This window comes from Lissotriton helveticus, chromosome 1_1, assembly GCF_964261635.1.
Source record: "Lissotriton helveticus chromosome 1_1, aLisHel1.1, whole genome shotgun sequence".
Taxonomy (NCBI): domain Eukaryota; kingdom Metazoa; phylum Chordata; class Amphibia; order Caudata; family Salamandridae; genus Lissotriton; species Lissotriton helveticus.
The window spans coordinates 725,109,599-725,133,277 of NC_136057.1; the positions used below are offsets into that span (position 1 = coordinate 725,109,599).

The following is a 23,679-nucleotide window of genomic DNA, read 5'->3' on the forward strand; positions in this document are numbered from 1 at the left end:
TGAAGCCAGGCTGTGGAACACTTTACCTCTTGAACTGCGACAGAGCAAGGAGCTGCTTGCGTTCAGGAAGAACCTTAAAACCTGGCTATTCCCTAAGAACTAGGCCTGTGCATTGACCCCCTCCTGTGTTGAATGGTCTCGGAGTTACTAGCGCCAAGATGCCTGTTAGGTGGTAGTGCGCTTTAGAAATTGTATAAATAAATAAACAAATAAATAAATGCAATAGGTCTCGCATTAGGAAAGTTTGAGCTATTGTTATTGTAGGTGACAATTTTTTTATTTATGTGTTGGTTTTGAAAATAGCAAAATTAATAGCTTTGTCATTTACAATGCCAATACTTTTAACTTTTGCAAATGTGACACCTATAGCATTTGTAATGCAACATGTTTTATATTTACGTGACTTAGATGTATTGATATTACAAATAACAATGGCTTTTAATTTTTTTAAATAATTAATACTTTAATAAAAGTTATTGTCATTTATAATGGCAATAGCTTAAACTTTTGTAAATAACTTTTGTGAAGATTAGGTTCAGTGTATTTTTTTGTGACGAAAATCCAAGAACAGAAGTGAAATATTAAAAAAAAATTGTGACATTTGTAATAAAGCTTGAAACATTGAGAGAACATATTTGAACCAGTTGTTGTTGAATGGTTGCACAGATTGATGCTGTGGTGGCGCTGAGTGATGTTGTGGTGGCGACGAGTGATGCTGTGGCGTTCAGTGATGCTATGGTAGCATATAGTGATGTTGTGGTGCCCCTGAGTGATGCTGTGGTGCCCCTGAGTGATGCTGTGGTGGTGCGATAGACAGATAGAGTGAGGGCGATAGATAGAGTGAGGGCGATAGATAGAGTGAGGGCGATAGATAGATAGAGTGAGGGCGACAGATAGATAGAGTGAGGGCGACAGATAGATAGAGTGAGGGCGACAGATAGATAGAGTGAGGGCGACAGATAGATAGAGTGAGGGCGACAGATAGATAGAGTGAGGGCGACAGATAGATAGAGTGAGGGCGACAGATAGATAGAGTGAGGGCGACAGATAGATAGAGTGAGGGCGACAGATAGATAGAGTGAGGGCGACAGATAGATAGAGTGAGGGCGACAGATAGATAGAGTGAGGGCGACAGATAGATAGAGTGAGGGCGACAGATAGATAGCGTGAGGGCGACAGATAGATAGCGTGAGGGCGATAGATGTGTGTGTGGTTGTGTGCATATGTAAATTGATACTTGTATAGCGCACTACTCACCCGCAAGGGTCTCAAGGCGCTTGTATGAATACCGCTGTGGAACCCATCCTGGCTTTCCCTGTGAGGTGTCCACTCCTGGGCACCCCCAAGGTGGAGGCCAGGCATCCTTAGCGTTGTGGGGGCCGTTGTGGAGATTAAGCAAGCTATTGCCCAGAGTTGCAGAGTGGGACTCCATGATTGGAATAGGCACAGAGGCGAGAATTATCAGGTCCGTGGAATTTTTTAGCCCAAGACCCGCCGAGGTGGGGAATTGAACCCTGGTCCCGGGCTAGACCTCTGCATCAGGGTCTGCCGCTCTAACCATTGAGCCCCACTTCTCCACTGTGCATGTGGTTGTGTGTGGTTGTATCTGTGTGTGGTTGGGTGTGTGGTTGGGTGTGTGGTTGGGTGTGTGGTTGGGTGTGTGGTTGGGTGTGGTTGTGTGTGGTTGTGTGTGGGGTTGGGTGTGAGTGTGTGTGGTTGTATGTGTGGTTGGGTGTGGTTGTTTGGGTGTGGTTGTGTGTGTGGCTGTGTGTGGCTGTGTGTGGCTGTGTGTGGCTGTGTGTGGCTGCGTGTGGCTGCGTGTGGCTGCGTGTGGCTGCGTGTGTGTTTGCGGTTGTGTGAGTGGTTGTGTGAGTGGTTGTGTGTGTGGTTGTGTGTGGTTGTGTGTGTGGTTGTGTGTGTGGTTGTGTGTGGTTGTGTGTGGTTGTGTGTGTGGTTGTGTGTGGGTGTGTGTGTGGTTGTGTGTGTGTGGTTGTGTGTGTGTGGTTGTGTGTGTGTGGTTGTGTGTGTGTGGTTGTGTGTGTGTGGTTGTGTGTGTGTGGTTGTGTGTGTGTGGTTGTGTGTGTGTGGTTGTGTGTGTGTGGTTGTGTGTGTGTGGTTGTATGTGTATGTGTGTGTGGTTGTATGTGTATGTGTGTGTGGTTGTATGTGTATGTGTGTGTGGTTGTATGTGTGTGTGCGCGGTTAGAGAAGGATGTATGTGGAAGAGAGCAGCAGATCAGCACAGCAGAAGAGAACAGGGAGTTAAAGAAGGAGGCGGGTGGAAGAGAGCAGCAGATCCGCACATGAGAACAGGGAGTTGGAGAAAGAGGTGGGTGGAAGAGAGCAGTATATCAGCACAGGAGAAGAGAACAGGGAGTAAAAGATGGAGGTGGGGGTGGAAGAGAGCAGTATATCAGCACAGGAGAAGAGAACAGGGAGTAAAAGATGGAGGTGGGGTGGAAGAGAGCAGCAGATTAGCACAGGAGAAGAGAACAGGGAGTTAGAGAAGGAGGCGAGGTGGAAGAGAGCAGCAGATCAGAAGAGGGAGAAAAGAAGAGAACAGGGAGTTAAAGAAGGAGGTGGGGTCGAAGAGAGCAGCAGATCAGCACAGGAGAAGAGAACAGGGAGTTAAAAAGGAGGTGGGGTGGAAGAGAACAGCAGATCGGCACAGGAGAAGAGAACTGAACAGGGAGTTGGAGAAGGAGGTGGATGGAATGGAGGAGCAGATCAGCACAGCAGAAGAGAACAGGGAGTTAAAGAAGGAGGTAGGGAGGAAGAGAGCAGCAGATCAGCACAGGAGAAGAGAATAGAACAGAGAGTTAGAGAAGGAGGCGGGGTGGAAGAGAGCAGCAGATCAGCACGGGAGAACAGAACAGGGAGTTAAAGGAGGCGGCGGGTGGAAGAGAGCAGCAGATCAGCACAAGAGATGAGAACAGGGAGTTAAAGAAGGAGGCGGGTGCAAGAGAACAGCAGATCAGAGCAGGAGAAAAGAACAGTGAGGGCGATAGATATCTGTAAGGCCAGATTTTTTTAAGCCACGCCCTTAATTACATTGACCACGCCACTTTGAGAGACCCCCCCAGTTCATCCCACTTAAAGCCTTGCTGAAAGGAGCACCCCAACCTGCAGCCTTTATCGTATAAGCTCTGCAATAAATGTGGAAATGTGTGCACGTGAGCAAAGCCTGCGGGTTTACAACCACCTTTAGAGTTTCAGAAAGATCACAAGACCAGCTCTTTCTGTGAGAATGTAGTGCTCCGATGTTAAATGGGAGAAGCTTTGCTGATTTACTGCTGAGGAGGTTGCCCGGATATTGTTTGTATATTTAGCTCTGCCATGACACCACATCTTCACCATCATCAGTTCTTCTAAAGAAGCTGTCAAACAAGTGGGACATCAAAGTGCTACCCTGTTTGTGAGTGCGTGTGTTTGCGAGTGCGTGTGTTTGCGAGTGCGTGTCTTTGCGAGTGCGTGTCTTTGCGAGTGGGTGTGTAGCTGGAGCCCGTGATTGATTGAAATGGAGGGGGAGGAAGAGCGGTGGGTGAAAGCAGAACCAGCGCGCCGCTTTGAAGTCCCCATAAAGTCTTTCAACACGAATGCCAGCAGCGCCGAAGGATTGTTTGTTGCCTTAGTAGCTTATGAGCTTAAAATCCTCCAGGAATATGATGGATAAATAAAAATCCATCCTAAGAAACATATTGAAAGTGTCTTTCGGTTATCAGTGTATATTAGTGTATAATACCGAGTGGGGGAAGTGGGAAATGTACCTCTCGTATCGTCCTGTCGTTTGGCCAGACTCTTTAATTAATGGCCAGTTGTGTCAACATTGCAACAGACGTGGCTTCCATCTGGCGCCAAGGGTCGCAAGCGTTGATTCTTAGGAGGGGAATGAGTCCTTGTCCATTGCTCCCCTCCACGGCCATCCTTGTTGGGCAAAGGGAGGGGTGGAAGGCTGCAGTCAGAGGCCACCATCCTCGCAAACACACAGTCATGCAAGAAAGAACCGCTATCCCCACTAAAAGCCAAATGAATGTTGTGCCAAATCAATGTTGTGTAATCGTGCCATAGACGTGCAGTCAAATGCGCTCGCACACTCTCTTTGAAAGCGTTTATAGAGGAACACTCTATTAAGTAATGAGCTTTGCAAACTAAAACGAGGGAAAGCCAGCGGCGGAAGGCTGCAGCCGGAGGCCCCCATCCTCGGAAACACACAATCGTGCAAGAAAGAACCGCTATCCCTACTAAAAGCCAAATGAATGTTGTGCCAAATGAATGTTGTCCAATCGTGCCATAGACGTGCAGTCAAATGCGCTCACCACTCTCTTGGAAAGCGTTTATAGAGGAAAACACTATTAAGTAATGAGCTTTGCAAACTAAAAACAAGCCATAGTTGCTGCTTATGTATCTTATGCAACTAACAGCCAATAGTCCTGACTTGTAGGTATGATGTTACTTGTTGTACTATATATTTGGATGCAATGACAGAAACAGCAAAGTATGCTAAGGCCAGATTTTTTTTAAGCCACGCCCTTAATTACATTGTGAGTGCGTGTGTTTGTGAGTGCGTGTGTTAAGCGTTAATAGAGGAACACTCTATTAAGTAATGAGCTTTGCAAACTTTAACAAGCAGATTTTGGTGCGGCCCAAAATATACTTATGAAGCCCAATTTTAGAGGAAAAACTTGTAATTCATGCTAATTATGACTTAACCAACACTGTCGTTAGTTTTCAGGTACAATAAATACTGCATCAAAACCGGTCTGTTCGTAATGAGGACCTTGTGCGTATACAATTTTATGTGTGTTCTATAAATAATTCGCTCAGACTAAAATTAATAAATGTTGGTAATCCAGACTGCTGAAGCGTCATTTTCTACCCAAGTGAAGCCATTTCGTGTCACTGAGCACGCGCTGGAGTCGGGCTGAGCGGACAACCAATGAAAACAAGCGTGAAGCATATGATTGGGAGCAGATTCCCTTCAAGTCTTCGCGGCTCGATGCTGTTTGGGAGGTGGGAGGGGAAGTAGGAGAGGGGGGAGTGATAGGGATGAAAGCGCTAGCGGCCGCATGCTGGCAAATGGTGGTGCGCGATGTGCATGTGGGGTGGCGGGGGAGCAGCAGCCTTTGAAGTCTGATGCCGAGGCACAGATAAATGGGGGTGTGCAAGCGGCTTCCTTTCAAGTCTGATGCGGGGGGGCACAAATGGTGGTGTGTTATGTGGCTGGGGATGGTGTGCACATGCATACATCACATGAACTGTATGCGATCCGCAGCCGTTTTGGTAGACTTTTCTTTTCCGCTTACTATAATCTCGCCGGAGCAATGCACAAGCGCATTGGCTCAGGCGAGACCTAAAAATGTGGGGACCCTGAGGACCCAGTGGAATCCAGAGTGTTTTATATGAATTTCAGCAGGTTTCAGCACACAGAAATTATGGGTATAAAAAGAAACAAAAACCCACAATTTCTTTGCTTTTCTCTAAAAGAAAACTGCAAAACGTTTAACAAACGGCTTAAGTTCTCCCTATCCATTATTTCCAACCATTCCTTCTAAAAACAGTACCCAAAGTAACCCACACGTGTTGGTGGGCCTATTGTACAGGAATACGCCAAAAGTTTACCAGGTGAAGACCGTTTTTACTATACACTCACATCACATGGTCACAGTTTTGGCCTGATCTGGTCAATTAAAACAAGCACACCAACTCTTTTTCTGTTGGTAGATGAGTGGTAGGTCTTCTGCTGTTAATGACAAACTCCAGAACTTCCCATTACAGAAATGTAAATGAATTTGTATTAAGAAAACGTTGTGGCATCCACACAAGCCACACCATCCACAGTGTACGGAATTGTTGGGACTGAAAAGTCCCCTTCATCGTGACAATAGTGCACCCCTGCCCAGAGTGGTGCAAATCCATGTACATTTAGATCCCTGGTGCTGTTTTTGAACATTTGAGAACACGGATCATGCATGCCTGAGATGACAATGGTCTGTCTCATTGTAATGTGTTCCTGTTAAACCGGGAGGGGGCACCAAGCTCGACCCACAGAGATAGTAGACTACTGCCCTTGCAAGAGTCAAGTGATAAGAGAGCAGGGGTGCCAACATACCAATTTTGTGTTTAGTAAGAAGGAGTAGTTTCTGTCCTGTAACTCCAGTTCTGTAGTAGGGGTATCTCTGTTATAGTCATAATCTAGTGAATAGTCCCGCCCATGTGCGTGGACCCCGGAGCAATAAAAAATAATCTCTTAAAGTGTCGAAAAATGCAGAACTGCACAGACACTTAAGAGAGAATTAAAGACAGATAATGCAGCCTATATCCACAGGCTACACTGTCCAGTACTTCAACTAGAAATTCCACCAAAAATCCACAAACAGCAAAGCCTGTCCAGATTTCCCTTGCTTTAACAGCAAAAACCCTCTGGAATGATAGAGAGGAAGACATGGACAGACAAGCCCCATAGGCTGCCATTATGTGGCTCAGAACAGGATACTGTGCCTTTAAGAGAACTTTCCAGAACTTCTCAGTATCCCAGAATGCACTGCTGGTCCCTTTTACTTTCAGTTCTTTTTGAAGGCGTAACACGCCAGACCTGTAGCATTCCTTACATGAATATCTCTCTCCACCGGGGAGGAGGGCGGGCGCTTTTGACTATAACAGAGATACCCCTACTACAGTACTGGAGTTACAGGACAGAAACTACTCCTTCTGTAGTAGGGGATCTCTGTGTTTAGTCATAATCTAGTGAATAGAATGGCAAGACCATCCCCACACCAAAGCGCCGGTGGAGAAAAGAGAAATAACAACACTACTGTGCGAACAGATTTCGCAGCGAAGCCTGCCCAACCTGAGCGTCTTCCCTGGCATCAGTGTCCAGGCAGTAATGCTTAGCAAAGGTATGGACCGACTTCCAAGTGGCCGCCTTGCAGATTTCTGCAATTGGAACATTACGGAGCAAAGCAGTCATGGCAGCTTTGCCCCTGGTGGAATGAGCCTTAGGTTTACCCCCTAAGGTCTTACCAGCTTTTTGGTAACACAACTGTATACAGGACACAATCCACCTAGAAATGGACTGTTTAGAGGTAGCAAGACTGTCCTGACTGATCCATAATTGATAAACAATTGGTCTGACCTACGAATATCCTTGGTTTTATCCAGATAAAATTTTCAACACCCTCCTGACATCCAGGGAATGCAGGGACCTTTCCGCTGGAGAGGAAGGATTCTGAAAAAACGTAGGCAAAGTTATGGTCTGGTTAACATGAAAGTCAGATATAACTTTAGGAAGAAATTTAGGGTGAGTACGCATAACAACCTTAGCAGCATGAAATACAGTATAAGGTTCTTGGCAACACAACGCCTGAATTTCACTCACCCTGCGGGCCGATGTAATGGCCATGAGGAACGCAGCCTTCCAGGACAGCTGCTGCAACTAAGCCTTATGAATAGGTTCAAAAGGCTCCTTCATCATTCTGGACAGCACCACATTCAATCCCATGAAGGCGAAGGAAGCCGGACAGGAGGGAACACTTTCTTCAAGCCTTCCAAAAACTCTTTGATCACAGGGATCTGAAAGAAGGAAGTCTGTGAAGGGTATTTTCTGTAGGCAGTCAATGCAGCCAGATGAACCTTAATGGAATGGACATTAAGGCCAGACTGCGGCAGATGAAGAAGATATGGAAGGATGACATTTTCCTTACATGTCGTCGGGTCATAGTTCTTGGACTTGCACCAGATGCAAAACCTCTTCCACTTGTAAGCATAAGAAGTCCTAGTGGAAGGTCGATTAGCCTCCTTCAGTATGTCCATGCAATCTTCTGGGAGATTCAAATAGCCATATTGCACTATCTCAGGAGCCATGCAGCCAAACTCAAAGACGAGAGGTTGGGGTGCAACATCTGCCCCCCGAACTTCGTGAGAAGGTCCAGCCTGCACAGCAGCTTCATGTGAGGAAGGAGAGACCGGTGAAGCAGGTCCGTGAACCACCACTGTCTGGGCCATTCCGGGGCAATCAGTATCATCCGAGCCCTGGACTGGGACAGCTTGATGAGCACCGTCGGAATCAGGGGAATGGGTGGAAAAGCGTACAGAAAGCTGTTCGACCAGTTGATCCATAACGCATTCCCCAGCGTCCCCGGCTGGTAGTACCTGGAGGCGAAGTCTCGGCATTTGCTGTTTTCGGCGGTGGCGAACAGATCTACGTCTGGAGTCCCCCACCTTGCGAAGACTTCTCCTAGTACTTCGTTGTTTATGACCCATTCGTGGTTTTCCTGAATCAGTCTGCTCATTGCGTCTGCCTGAACATTCTGTCCACCTGGTAGATGGGTAGTCGTTATCGTCAGTCCTCTGGCCAGAAGCCAGTGCCAGATCGCCTGCGCCTCCTGCGACAGGGTGCGCGATCTCGAGCCCCCCTGCTTGTTGAGGTAATACATCATGGTCGTATTGTCCGTTTGCACAAGCAGAGAGTTGGTCTGGAAGGACGGAAGAAAGGCCTTCAGCGCCAAGTGGACAGCTCTGAGTTCCAGGAAATTGATGTGGTACGTGGACTCCGTCTGGGACCACGTCCCTTGAATCTGTAAGTCTCCGGAGTGTGTCCCCCAGCCGTGGAGAGACGCATCCGTCACGATAGTCTGCGTGGGAATGTCCTTGTAGAAGGGAACCCCTCTCAGGAGATTCTCCGCCGAACACCACTACTTCAGAGACTGAAGAGCATGTAGAGACAGTCGTATCTTGTCGTCCCAAGACCCTTTCCTCTGATCCCACTGATCCTCCAAGCACTCCTGCAATGGTCTCATGTGCAGCCGTGCGTGCGGGGTGAGGAAGATACAAGAGGCCATCGATCTCAGTAGAGAAAACACCGTCCTCACTGTTGTAGATGGAGTGGTCATAAGAGCCTGAGCCTTCCAAAGGAGTGATAATCGTCGCTCCTCCGAAGGAGACACGCTTGCTGACAGCGTATTGATGGAGGCTCCCAAGTACGGGATGCACTTGACCGGAGTCGGGACAGACTTGGACATGTTGATGTGCAACCCCAGCTTGTTCAAGAGAACGCACGTCTTCTGGAAGTGCGCTTGAGCTTCCGAGAAGGAGGAGGCCTTGATCAACCAATCGTCCAGGTAAGGGTAGACAAACACCTTGTTCTTCTTTAGGTGTGCGGCTACCACTGCCATGCACTTTGAGAGTGTCCTGGGCGCAGACTTCAGTCCGAATGGCAGTACTGTGTACTGATAATGATTGGCGCCGACTTGGAATCACAGGAACTTCCTGTGTTTGTATGCAATGGGCACATGGAAGTATGCATCCTGTAGGTCTATGGCACACAGCCAGTCTCCCTGTTGCAGCTGAGGATAAATCTGATGCAACAACAGCATGCAAAACTTCTCTCTGCGAATCCACTTGTTTGCTTGTCGCAAATCCAGAATGGGCCTGAACTCGTTCTTGTCCTTTTTGCGGACCAGGAAGAACCGGGAGTACAGACCTCTTCCTCTTTGAGACAGAGGTACGTCTTCTATTACCCTTTTCCTTAACAGGATATCGGACTCCGCCTGGAGCTCGCGCAGCTGAAACTGCGAGCTGACCGGAGGAATTGATGGAGGCGGGCTGGTGAACCGAAGACTGTATCCATTGCAAACAATATCCAGCACCCACTTGTCCTGAGTAATTTTTCCCCACTCTGCCAGAAAAAAATCGAACGCTTCCCCCCAATGGAGCGGGTAACGGATGAAGGGGGAAGTAACAGCTCAGGGTCGAGACCCCGCCGCGCCCTTGTTCGCAGTAGAGGACTGCTGACCTCCTCTATCCTTCTGGCGCTTCTGGAAGGGCCTCCGGAATTGCTGCTGTTGCTGCTGCTGTCCAGAAGCCTGTCCTCGCCCTCTGCCCTGCACCCCAAACCGTCTCTGGAATGGGCGGTAGGCTTTCTTTTCTTTGGGCTTCTCCAAGCCCACAGCTGTCAGAGTCTCGGCCTCCGCCTTCATGCGGCCATCTCATCATCCGCATGTTTTCCGAACAGAGTTTCCCCCGAGAAGGGTAGATTAGCCACTCGCTGCTGGGCCTCCAGCTTGAGTGATGTGATCCTGAGCCAAGCATGGCGTCGCTGGTTGATCCCATGACAGTAACCATGGGCCGCCAAAAGAGAACCATCAGCAGCCGTGCTGATGACCTGGTTCGAAACCAGCATCCCTTCCTTCTGGATTTCGAGGAATTCCTCCCTCTTATCTCGTGGCAGGAGTTCCGTGAACTGCTGGAGGGATTCCCACAGGGCACGATCATACCGCCCCAGCAAAGCCGTATCGCTAGCGGTCTTCATGGCCGTAGCTGCCGTCCCACAGGCCTTCCTGCCATTTGAGTCGATCCATCGGCTCTCCTTATCCGGAGGCACGGTAGAAGACGGAGAGGTAGAATGTTGTTTTCTGGCTGCCGTCACTATAAACGGAGTCCGGAACAGGGTCAACCCTCAGAAAAGCCGGGTCGGAATCCGGAGCCCTGTACTTCTTAAGAAGACGGGATGGAGCGGCTTTCGTCACTGCAGGCGTGAGGACAGCTCCTCCGCTGGCTCTACCAATCCTGGCACGAGCGGTAGTAGAGGGCGAGACAAATGCTTCTTGTGAAGTGTCTCAAAAATCACGGACATCGTAGGTGTTGGAGCCGTCACCGTGATTCCCAATTTTGCTGCACCCCTCAGGAGAACATCCTGGAACGTGCTGATGTCATCCACGGGAGACACCCTCATCCCCGGGGAGTCTGACAAGGTCGGGGAGTAGGACCTGGTTCTGGAAGAGTCTGTGCAGGACCGTGATCCGCACCTCCTGTGGCGCCGTCTTCACCTTGTAGAGGATCTGTGACGACTGCGCGACCTCCCTCTCCGTCCGGAGCGGGATCGCGACTTCCTCGGCTTCGGTCGCCCTGCCGGTTCCTCGGCCGAGGGGTTCCCTTAGGAGGAGTCGGAAATCTTGGTAACGAACCTGTCCACGGAGGAATCGGAGGAGGCTTGTCAGCCGGCAGCTGGTGTTGCGGTTGAGGCTGAGGAGGAGGCGGAAGTGGAGGCGGGGTGGGAGCCCGCGGAGGAAGACCTCTCGGTAACGGAGGAGGAGGAGGCATAACTGTCTTCGGCCTAGCAGGGGTATACACAACAGAGTACACCGAGCCCGGTGACCCGCCCTCCTTACTAGGCTGGGACTTTGGAGAGTCTTCCATAGGCCCTTGACGCCTGCCAGACTGACTCCTGGCGCCAGAACTCCTTTTGCGTCTTCCCGGCGTCGAAGAACGGCGACCAGACGGCGAGCGTCGGCCCCTCGACGGCGAGCGCCGATCCCTCGACGGCGACCTATTACGCCTCGACGGCGACCTCCTACGCCTCGACGGCGACCTCCTACGCCTCGACGGCGTCCTCCTACGCCTCGACGGCGTCCTCCTACGCCTCGACGGCGACCTTCTACGCCTCGACGGCGACCTTCTACGCCTCGACGTCAAGGATCCCCTCGACGACGACCTTCTCCACTTCGCCGACGGCGAACGGTGGTGTCGCCTCGACAGCGAGCGCCGACGCCGGGCCTCTCGACGTCGAATACTCAACGACGACGACGAAATCGTCACCGAAGACTTCGACGGCGGTCTGTTCAGTTCCCTCAACGCCGAGCGTCGATGTCGCTTCGACCCAGAGTCCTGGGGAGACGGGGAACAGACTGCAGTCATCCCTCTCGACGTGGTGGTCAGTGCAATCGACGCCGACGGAGAATGGGGACGTTTGCTGGTCTTCCTGCCCCTGGGGAGCCCCCCAGAGGCCTCAGCATGGGCAGATGAAGCCCCTCCAGACCCACCTTGTGCCATCCGTCTTCTGTCTTCGAGGCCCTGAAGCCTGATCTTCATCCTATCCCTCAGGGTCCTGCTAGGGAAACCCTGGCAGATGTCACACTCCTCTGGGACATGGGATGAAGGAAGGCAGATGATACACACCTCGTGTGGGTCAGACTTGGCCTTCTTCCTGGAGCACTCAGGGCATTTGTCGAATAATGCAGGCATATTTGACAATTAAAGAGTGCATCCAAAGACAAACAGGAAGAAACAGCAAAGTGCTTCATGAAAAAAGTGAAAAAATCACCAATAAACCCATGAAAAGGGAGAGCTCAATGCTCCAGAGTCCTGCTTGCAGGAGCCGGAAAAAAGAACTGAAAGTAAAAGGGACCTGCAGTGCATTCTGGGATACTGTGAAGTTCTGGAAAGTTCTCTTAAAGGCACAGTATCCTGTTCTGAGCCACATAATGGCAGCCTATGGGGCTTGTCTGTCCATGTCTTCCTCTCTATCATTCCAGAGGGTTTTTGCTGTTAAAGCAAGGGAAATCTGGACAGGCTTTGCTGTTTGTGGATTTTTGGTGGAATTTCTAGTTGAAGTACTGGACAGTGTAGCCTGTGGATATAGGCTGCATTATCTGTCTTTAATTCTCTCTTAAGTGTCTGTGCAGTTCTGCATTTTTCGACACCTTAAGAGATTATTTTTGATTGCTCCGGGGTCCACTCACATAGGCGGGACTATTCACTAGATTATGACTATACACAGAGATCCCCTACTACAGAATCAGTAGTGTGAACAGGCCTTTTTATCTGTGTCACTGGAGTGGTGCCTACTGGGCCAATTATGTAAAGATTTGCTGCTGTGTACTTTACTTGCAATTGGCCTACATGGAAACTGTGTGTAGCACCGGGCAGTGCATAATCCTTGCGTATGCTTGCTGCGATGTATGTGAGCCTGTCCATGGTACATACCGTGGAGGTCCAGCTGGAATCCTGCCAAGTAGATCCCACAGAGGCAAGTGTGAGTTGCCCATTCCTGTTGGGACCATTGCGAGAGGGCAGGCTGTTCAACCATTCTATTAAAGTTGTTGGCCCTGGTGTACCATGAAGGGCTCACAGTGAAACGAAGATCATCGCCCTTGTGCAAGTGCAGTCGGCCATGAGGAGGCTACCGTAAATCTAGGGGTGTCGCTCATGTGCAAGCTAAATTAGCAACTCCCGCTTGCCAGGAGAAGGCCATCAAGAAGGCAGGGCTCTCGCCCTGGATCGTTGTACCAGGGATGCAGTGAAGAACATTTACCGACTACCGCAGAACCCACAGAGAGGAAGACCAACAAAGATACAGGCTGATCCAAGATCGAGGAGGCCCGACACGTGACTACATTAACAAAAGGTGAATAACCTGCCCCACTGGAGGGGACAGAAGGACTCCGGGATAACACCCAGGATGATGCTAGCACACTGACCTTTTAAAATGTTGTGGATATTATTTTGTGTGTTGCCTCTATAAAGTGCATGTCTGTATTAAAATACAATTTTTTTGATAAAGACAAGTATTTGTATGGACAATCCGCATATTGCAGTTCCTGCTTGTACTGTGAGTTTTGTGTATGTCAAACACCTACCTCCTCTCGAAGAACCTTGGACTGCTCGACCCACGCAACCACGGAAAGTCAAGTGCTGAAAGGAGTAGTATTTGGCTCAGTTACTCAGAACCCATAGTAGGTCGGGCCTCGGGCCACATGTAGTAAAAGGCCTTAACCCCGACAGTCAGACCAGTAACTTCAGCTTGCCATGGGGCCTTTGAAAAGGGTTCCAACAGTAGATCTTGGAGATTCTTGGGGACATTTGAAAAATACAAAGGATTTGAGCTGGCTAGCCACTGCTACAGCACCACATCTCTAATAAATTAAACGACTGCAAGAGGAGTCTGTACGGTAAAGTAAACCCAGATAAGACAACACTCACAGTTTTAACTTGGAATGTAGAAGGGCTAAGACATATAGGAAGATGACAATGCAAATGCTCCTTAGTGAAACAGGTATTTGCTACACGTAGGAAAAACAGCAGATCTGACAGATGGATCTGTTGATGCCACAAGGTTTCTAGCATTATCAAATCTCAGCTGTCAAAAGTTAAAAACGTAGGCAGCCCACTGGGAGGGGGGTGTATATATCTATATTTCATCTGTTCTGAAATTAAAAATGGAGCAAATGCCCTCTAATTCATCTTCCTTTCAATCTATATTCTTTCAAAATTCCAAGTTTTAACTTGATAATTAATGTGCATCTAAATATCCAAGACATATAAATCATTCCTTAAACTGATAACAGATTTAGTTATAGAATATTGTGACATAGCACAGGACTTTAATTTGTATCTGACAATTACACTGTTTGACTTACTGAGTGGCCAGCAGGCTGAATTGCCTGCATTGAAAGTTGATATTTGGGCATTAAATTAAAGACAGAGGTAAATCAATAGCACCATGTAAGGCTGCAATTTCAGCGGATGGAATGCCTTATTACAAATTTAATGGCAATAAGTTTCAATAAGGAAAGAGTTACAAAGGTAATAAAGGTGTGCAAAGCAGACAGTTCCCCCAGGTGTCAATGGTCATCCAACTGCCGTTTTTAAAGATGACCCTCTGTTTTGGACATAATGGTTGCTTTTCAAACTGCAATACTACCAGAATTATAGAAAGGTTCAGTTTTATATCCACTATATGAGAAAGGCAATGCAGAAAATGATTTCCCTTATGAACATAGATTATAAAATGTATGGGTGGCTCATCTTGGATGGTCTGGAAATGTAGGTGAGCAAGCACAATTTATGATCACAGGGTCCAAATCAAAGTTCAGTTATATCGACAATATTACAGCAAGAGAACGCTCTTTTAAGAGCGTTCCGAAGCCCACCCAAAATCGAAGCCCTTCTGTTATGTAGCCCTTACAGTACTTGCCAAATCCATGCATCACAGAGCCTGAAAGGGAGTAGAATCGAACTGTGATGAGTTTGATGATGAAACATTTGGAGATGACCAGAAAGGCCATAACCCGACAAACTAGACAAGATACGGGAGAGTGGAGAGGCCACTACGCAGGCAATTAAACATAAAATTAACAAGACAGTGATTGATATAGGTCTCCCTCAAAGAAAGTAAAAATACACTTGTTTAACAAATCAAACAGACCAAAGTAAACTTTGAAGACCTCTGTTCCAAGATTAGTGAATGAGAAAGACAAGCCTTGGTTTTAACAGCACATGTGAGATTCCTAGACTATAGTGCTGAAGACGCAATGTGAAGCATGAGAAGAAAGAATATCCCCTTTATCTGGCTGGCGAGAGAGGATCCAATATGATCTCTTACCTTGTACAGTGGCAAAACACGATATCCGTCAAAGCAAAGTACTATACAAACACTATCAACAAAGCTAGCAACAGAGGCAGAATACTCTCCAAGACAATTAAGCACCGCATCATTCCCTACTTGACCCTCCTATCCCACCCGCCAGACATAAGCAATGCCTTCTATCTCTTCTTCAGTGAAAAAGGATTATTTACCTACCCATTAAGCATCTGTTCGTGGCATGTTGTGTGGTAGATTCACATGCTCTATATACTCCTGCCATCTAGTGCTGGGTCAGGTGCTGTGCAAGTTGTTTTTCTCTGAAGTCTTTTGAGTCACAAGACCGAGGTACTCCTCCTCTCTGTGATATTGCAAAGGCATGGCCTCTATTGTTAGATTGTTTTCTCGCAGGCGGGTGAGAAAGGATTGCAAGGTAAGTGTAAGAAAAGTGATGCCCATGCTAAATGTAAGTATATCAGATAAACATATAACGTAACTACAACGGCCACAGCGTGTCTGGGGAGGAGGGAGGGCGCATGTGAATCTACACCACAACATGCCATGAACAGAAGCTTACTGGGTAACAATCTGTTTGATTGCCTGTGTGGCTGTAGATACACATGCTCTGCATAGACTGTAAAACAGTCCCTCCAAGAAGCAGTGGCTAGCCTGCGAGAGTTGCAGTGGTTTGAAAAAGAGTGCGTAGCACTGCCCGACCCACACTGGCTTGTTGGCCTGCTAAAACGTTCGTACAGTAGTGTTTGGTAAATGTGTGTGGTGTGGACCATATAGCTGCCTTACAAGTGTCAGCTATGTAAAATTTCCAAGTAAGGCCATAGTGGCTCCCTTTTTACGAGTGGAATGTGTCTGGGAGTAATATGTAAAGATCTATTGGCCTTAATGTAGCAATTTTAAATACATTTGTCTATCCATCTGGCTATGCCTGATTTGGATATTGGGTTGTTTTTATGAGGTGGAGAAAAGGCTAAAAAGTGTTGCTTTGTTTTCCGGATAGTTTTTGTTATATATATGTATAACATGAGTGCTCTATTTACATCTAGAGTATAAAGAGCTCTTTCTGCAACAGAATCGGGGTGAGGGAAAAAAACTCACAGCTCAAAGGATTAAGGTAAAATTGTGAGACTTTGTTAGGTAGGAATTTAGGATTGGCACAAAGAACACGCTTGCCTATAGGTATTTGACTCAGTACCATATCTAAGTGAGGTAATGGTAGCTAACAATTCAATTTTCCAAGAAGGAAATAATAATAATAATAATCATTTATTGAGCGCCTGGCTGCACAAAACTGTGTGTCCCCGCGCTGACTGCAAATTCAACCCGTCCAGAAGCCAGAGATCAGGTAATAGAGTTAATCTGTGGGAAATAAATGCGTTTTGAGTTTGGCTCTGAACCTAGTTTCCGATGGCTCCATCCGGAGCTGGATCGGTAAGGCATTCCAAAGCTTGGTGGCTAAATAGCGGAAGGATTTTCCTCCCATGCAGAGGGCATGAGTGAAGAGGTTCTAAAGAGGGACCCACGAGTCTAGTAAGAACGATGTTAAAATTCCAAGAGGGTGCTGGAGGAACCCTGGATGGAATAACTCATCCGAGTCCTTCCATGAATGCTTCGATAATTGAGATTTTGAATAAGAGATGCTGTCTATTTTGGAGATAGGTATCCATTTCAGCAAGTTGTAACTTTATGGAAGTGTCAGCTAAATTTGCTTTCTGTAAATTAAGTAAGTAGCAGATAATGTCTTGCACTGTAGCTTTATTAGGGGCAATGTGTTTGAACTGGCAGTAACAGGCTTTAATGTGGGTCTGCATGATTCTTTGAGAATGTTTATATATTATGGTGGTAAGTTAAGTTAGCCAAACTCCATGACCTTATGAGCCAAACTGAAAGGTTGAACATTTTAGAGTCTGGGTATCTGATTTGTCCTTGATTCTGAGTGAGAAGATCTGGCCTGTTGGGGAGCTTCTCGCGTGGAGCTATTGAAAGATCTAGCAGTGTTGTGAACAAGGGCTGACGTGCCCATGCGGGAGCTACAAGGATCATAGTGAGAGGTTTTCCTGAGCTTCCGAACCAGAAATCCAACGAGAGGGAGAGGTGGAAAAGCGTAGGCAAATATCCCAGACCAACTAATCCATGATGAGCTGCCCTTGGATAGTGGGTGTAGGTATCTGGAGGCGAAGTTTGGGCATTTTGAGTTTTTTGCTGTGGCAAAAAGGTTGATCTGAGGACACCCACCTTTGAAAGTAGGGTAGGAGGAATTGTGGGTCGAGTTCCCACTAAGGGGTCTGTTGCTGCATCCTGTTGATCAGGTTGCGAAATCGATATTCCGCCAGCAGATGAATGTTGTGGTGAAGAGCCCAATTCATATGGCCCGAGACAGGTGTGATAGTTGTGAAGATCATGTCCCCTCCTGTTTTTGTAGATAATGCATGAGATTATATTGTCCAACCGGACAAGGACAACCTTGTGTGACAGGTGAGGAAGGAAAGCTTCCAGTGCTAGAAATACTGATTGAAGCACCAGGTAGTTGACGTGTAGAGAAGTGTAGAGATTGATGTTTGACATCCCACAGACCTTTTTTCTATCAAGCCCTGTGGGTAGGCACCCCACCCGTGTTTGATGGGTCTGTGGTGAAAGTGATGGGAGGAATAGTGTCTATAAAAGGCTGCCCCGTTAACAGATTATAAGTGTTCCACCACTGTAAAGAACGATGAGTTTAGCACTCCATCAACATTGGGTCTTCAAGGTGACCCTGTGACTGAGACCACTGTTGAGCGAGACATTGCTGTAGAGAGCACATGTGTAACCTTGCTTGAGGAACTATGGCAATGCATGAAGCCATCATTCCTAGCAGAAGCATGACAGTCCTTACTGTGAGTGTTTGGTTTGGTTGGAACTGTCGTAAAGCTACTGAAAGTTCTGAATTCGAGTGGGATTGGGGTAGTGTTAGACCTGGCACTATTGGTGTGGGTCTCCCTTCCATTTTTTGCTGTTGCCTGCTATGTTTTTGCTGGTCTAGATGCTTTGGGCACTTTGCCACTGCTGTTCAGTGCCAAAGTGCAAGTGCTCCCTAGTGTAAATTGTTGTTATGGATTAGTGACTCCATGATTGGCTTATTTGATTTACTCGTCAGACCCTAGTACAGTGCACCATGAGTAGCCAGGTCCTTTAAATCAAATGCTGCTGGTGGCCTTGCAGTATTGATTGTGCCACCCACATATGCAGCTTGTAAAGTGTGTCTCAGGCCTGCCATTGCAGAGCCTGTGTGCAGTCACACTTACAAGTACCTAAACCTTCCCTTTTTTACATGTTAGTCACCCCTATGGGCAGGGTGCATTGTATGTGAAAGGCAGGATATTACCCCGGAGTGTGTGGCATGTCCGGATAGTGAATTACAGCCAATTTCGTTTTTCACTATGGCAAGGCTACCTGTTTCCATAGGCCAGAATGGGCAGTTTGATTATAACATCTTATAAACGCAACTGACCCAGGGAACTAGGTAGAAATACATGGTTAGGATGCGTGAACTCAGAATGTTAAAATACATCTTTTAGTGGGAGTGATTTTTACATTCTGGTAGGTATTTTCTGACCTAACCATCCAGTGTGCCTCTGCTAGGTTTGTGTATTCCATGTCTGGTTAGTGAGTGACAGGGGGCTGGAGAGGGTTTGGCTCAAGCAGTCTGATGAGTCAGGGCTGGGCTGAATAGGACTTGGGTTGAATAGCAGGTGGGGGGAGGAGATTTCCTTTCACTTGCCTGAGGCTACATAGAATAGAGAGTAGGGGGAGGAGATTTCCTTTCAGCTACCTGGAACAGGCCTGCTTTCAATAATGTGGTCTTCACCCTCTGCCAGGAAGCTGCACCAAGGAGGACAGAACTGGTTTTGACTAGATACAGACACTCTCTGCCTTCAGAGAACAAAGAATTTAGTAGTATAAATATTGGGTCCCAGACCCCAGAACTTTAGATCACTTCTGGGAATCAAGACAAACCTTTGCCAAGAAGAGAAAGCAAGGTAGCCGGTGCCGAGTGCTGTTTGGGGGTGGCCTGCAGTGGTTACTTATTGCTAAGGAAAGGAGAAAAGAAACTTTGTGTGTACTTTGTCATCTTGAAGAAGATCTCCAAGGGCTTGAAGCTGAGCTTGCCTCCTGTTCTGAAGTCTCAGGGGCACAAAGACTTCACCACCAGCTCCCCTGAATTTCCTTGCTCGAAAATCTGCCAGCAGAGAGGTGCCTGCTGCTGTTTTTGGGATTTCTAGAGACTGTGTGTCGCTGGGAGCTGGAAGTGCAATGCAACGAGGAAGAAGCGTGTCGCCGCCGCAGCTGTTTCCCGACGCATCACCGAAGAAGCGCATCGCATCGCCGGAGAAGCATGTCGCCGCCGCAGAGGTCGCCGTCAAAAGACCGGAGAAGCGTGTCGCAGGGCCTGTCGCGGCCTAAGGGCCCACCGGATCACTGCACGGCAGTCGGGCGTGTACGCATCGCATCCAAGTAGTCGCATCGCATAAAAGACGCCATTTTGTCGCATCGCACTGGATCGTCACATTGAGGCGCCATCTTGTCGCATTGCAGCGGGGCGCAGTAAGAAACCGAGCATGAACTCCACACGAAGTAAGGAAGCGGCGCATCAACTCCCCTGCGCAGCAGTAAGGAACCGACACATCCACTCCCCTGAGTGTAAGGAATGGCGCACCACCTTCCCTGCGAACCTTTTTGTTTGTTTTGCGTGATGCATCCAAGGTACTTTGAGAGTAAAGTGTTGTATTAACCATCTACATTGAACTAAGCTATGTCTACCATTTTAAAGTTATATTCTTGATAGTGTATTGTGGAATTTTGTTGTTTGGTCTTGTGTAAAGTCTAGTAAAGATTACTTCTTTTTCTAAACTGGTGGGCTGTCCATTTACATTGTTTTCACTATATTACTGTATGTATTCACAAATGCTTTAGACACTGCCTCTGAGATAAGCCTGTCTGCTTGTGCCAAGCTACAAAGGGGGTGAGCAGGGGTTATTTTAGGAGTGTATCCCACTTTCACTGACTAGAAGCAAGGGTCCCTATTTGGACAAAGGTGCAAACCATTGCCAACTAGAGACCCCCATTTCTAACAGGTAGGCTAATCTTTACTGAGTGTTTAAGATTGCTCCCAAGTAAGGCTGAACTTGTAGAGGTTGAAGGTGAGACTTTGGGGTATTGATAGTAAACCCCAGCCTGTGAAGTAGATTCATTGTCACCTGAGTGTGCTGTTAACATAGTTTGTGAGCTGACCCTGATCAGCCAATTGTCCATGTATGGAAATACGTGGATATTTTGTGTTCGCAGATGTTCTACAGCCACTGCCAAGCATTTGGTGTACACCGGAGGCGCAGTAGTGACCCCAAACGGAAGTACTTTGAATTGATAGTGCTTGTCTGCTATAACAAATGTGAGGTATTTGCGTTGAGCAGGATGTATTGGTATGTGAAAGTCAGCGTCCTTTATCTCTAGCATTGCCATAAACTCGCCATGTTGGAGAAGTAGAATTGCATCCTGTAGAGTGACCATATGAAGTGTTCTGATAGGATGTAGTGGTTTAGAGGTCTAGGCTCTAGGATTGGTCTAAGCGACCAGTCCTTTTTTGGGATCAGAAAGTATAGAGAATATACTCCTGATCCTTGCTGTTGTAGTGGGACAGATTCTATGGCCCCCCTTGAGAAGGAGGGCTTGGACCTCTTGTTTGAGAAGTGTGAGATGTTACTGTGAGAACAAGGTGGAATGTTGGGTGGTGTGGAAATGAGCTTCAGAAAATAGCCATGTCGGATGATGATTAGTACCCACTTGACTGTGGTGGGTAGAATAACTGAAGTCTGCCCGACAGGTGTTGTGAGGTTGGGGGGTGAGGGGAGAGATTGGGTAGTCACTGCTTTGCAGTGGCTGCTGCTCCGTGTGAGGAGGCATCCCTGCCCCTTACCTTGTTGTCCCCTACTTTAAAGGAACCTCTGAAATAACCCTTTATGTAGGTGGATTGGGTTTGTTTTTTGTTGGGAGTGGATGTGGCTGTGGTGGTGCAACTCTATAGCTTGAGCAACAAAAGGAGCCTCTAGGCACTACGGCAGGTAAAAAAGAACTTCCTAGACTATCGAATGGACCTCTTTAAAGAACATAACACCACAATGCAGTTACAACTCAATAACCTGTGTCCACTCCTGTATCTTACTTGTTGAGTGTATGCTTGCCTTTGAACCACGTAAAGTGCTCAGCTGCTTTTTTGTCTTGGTCTGCGTGATACAAATGCCACATACATACGCCCACTGTAATATTTTTGGTAGTGTACACAAGGTACTTTCATCTACAAACAGCTAAAAGGTGACTAGTAGGCAAGACTTAAAAAGTACATCACAGGCTTAGCAATAACAAAGACACAGCAGATCTACCCCTAGCTTAAGCCCTACATAGAAATACTGAAACTGAGCTGTTGTAGGTGTCAGCAATGAACATGGCATCACACAGAGAAACAGAACTGCACAAATGCCCTGCTGTAAAATTTGAATGGTGCAACAACTTGTTATTGAAACAATACCTAGCCGCGTATGTTTGATCAGCAGCGCTTGTAGCAAGCAACAAAGGAGTGATACGAGTCGAAAATAGAGTACCACATTTTGTGGGAGGTTATTATCAAACTCAATTCCCTTCTATAAGGGTGATCTTCTAGAAGGAAAGAGAGTACAAATATTGACACAAATACACAAGAAAGCTAAGAGATTATGAAAAAAGGAGACATCTTGTCCATGAGTTACTTAACCAGTTGGATTATTAAAGCATGCACAAGAGTCTTCTTAAATAAGTGTTGATTGCATTAAATGAAAAATTGGAGTAAATTAAGTACTGAATTTGGCAAACAAACCCTTCTAACACTGAGCACATTCTAACTCCATGAACTTGAATAAAATGAGGGAAAAGAAAAGAGTGGATTTAAACAAATTTCTTACAGGAAACAGGATCTTAAACCCAAATGACAAGCCAGAACCAAATGCAAAAGTTGAACACTGTCGCTGCTTCTGGCGCATAGCTCAACACTGTTATAAAAGTTAGGTGCACAAAGACAAGGTAATACAGTACACATATGATATAACAAGTTTGCATACTTTGAAATTAAGAAAAGGTAGAAAATTAAATGGCTAATCCCAATAAGATGGCAATAAAGATGTTCACTTAATGACAATTTTATGGTATGGCAAAAACACAGCACAAGTAGGTTTTTCATTGTTGTTTCCATCAAGCAACATCGTACATTCAAACTTCTTGTGATGCTGGATTATTGACAAATGATTAGCTTGTAACTGCAAAATCCTAAAAGAATATACTTACAGCAAATGCAACCATAGATCATCCAACATATCATACAGAGTAAAAAGAACAAATATCCTATGAAGTAGCGATGATTGCCCGCTCCTAAAAATAAATATTAGAGATGAGAGGTTCAGTATTAAAATTGTAAATGTACATGTTTAGTTAATTAGATACCAAAGACAAAAGAACCAGATTAGTGGTAGAAATAAATAAATACAATGTTCCCATTAATTCTATAAGGTATGGCAATCAATCATGCCAATCTGGGCAAGGATTGAAAACATAACTGATTATTGTGACAATGATATTCCTTAAGAAGCATTAAACATGCTTATCAGCATGAAAATAGACACTCACATATGATGGGCAGGTTCAGTGTTTTCCCTGTTAAATGGGGCAGTAGGGACACATCCACTCCATTAAAAGAAAAAAAATAATCAGTTATTGAACAGAATAAGCGGGTATTCCGAGCAAATAGGTAAGAAGGAAAATGCTACTTACCAAGTATGTATCTGTTCTTGGCATATAGAGCTGTAGAACCATATGCTTTAGCTTAGATCGCCATCTGGTGTTGGGTCCAGATGTTTGCACTTTGTTTTTGTTAGAAGAAGTCTTTGCAGTCACGAGGTAGGTCACTCCTCCTTTCGGTGATAGTGCGCATGGGCATCAACTACATCCCCAGATTGTTTTGCCGTAACGGTGATGATGGAGTTAGTAAGAGTAGAAAGATATGTCCATGAATATTTCTTTATTTAAATATTTATATAGCACACTACTACCCGAGGGCGTCTAGGCACTTGCAGAATAGGCACACAACACACTAGACGTTATATTTCCAGTCCTCAGGCGGAGTTGCAGAGTAAAGAGCCATGTCTTAAGTCCCTTCCTAAAGGACAATAGATCAGACGCATTCTTTTAATAGAATGGTAGCTTATTCCACCATCCAGTAGTGATACTAAAGAAACTTTTACCACCTCATATCTGGAGACGGAAAGTAGGCTCTATTACCAGCTTCAGGGAGGTCGACCGAAGTGTAGATGCAGGGGTATGCCATTTGAAGCACTTTATCAGGCAACATGGACATGAATTCTGTAATGCTTTAAAGGCAATATATAAGCCTTTAAACCTTATGAGCTTCTGCATAGGTAGTGAGTGCAGAGTGTTGAGAGCATGTTTAGCGGACGAGTATTTGGCTAATC

General features: G+C 46.6%; 1 protein-coding gene across 2 annotated transcripts in view; it reads right to left on the reverse strand.

Moving 5' to 3' along the window:
- Positions 1-23,679, reverse strand: part of ZDHHC17 (zDHHC palmitoyltransferase 17) — a 528,357-nt gene that overhangs the window by 94,281 nt on the left and 410,397 nt on the right. For both annotated transcript variants that reach the window (XM_078674258.1, XM_078674257.1), the window contains one exon: positions 22,499-22,582. In XM_078674258.1, the coding sequence (XP_078530384.1) occupies positions 22,499-22,582 (84 nt within the window). The remainder of the gene's footprint in view (positions 1-22,498; positions 22,583-23,679) is intronic.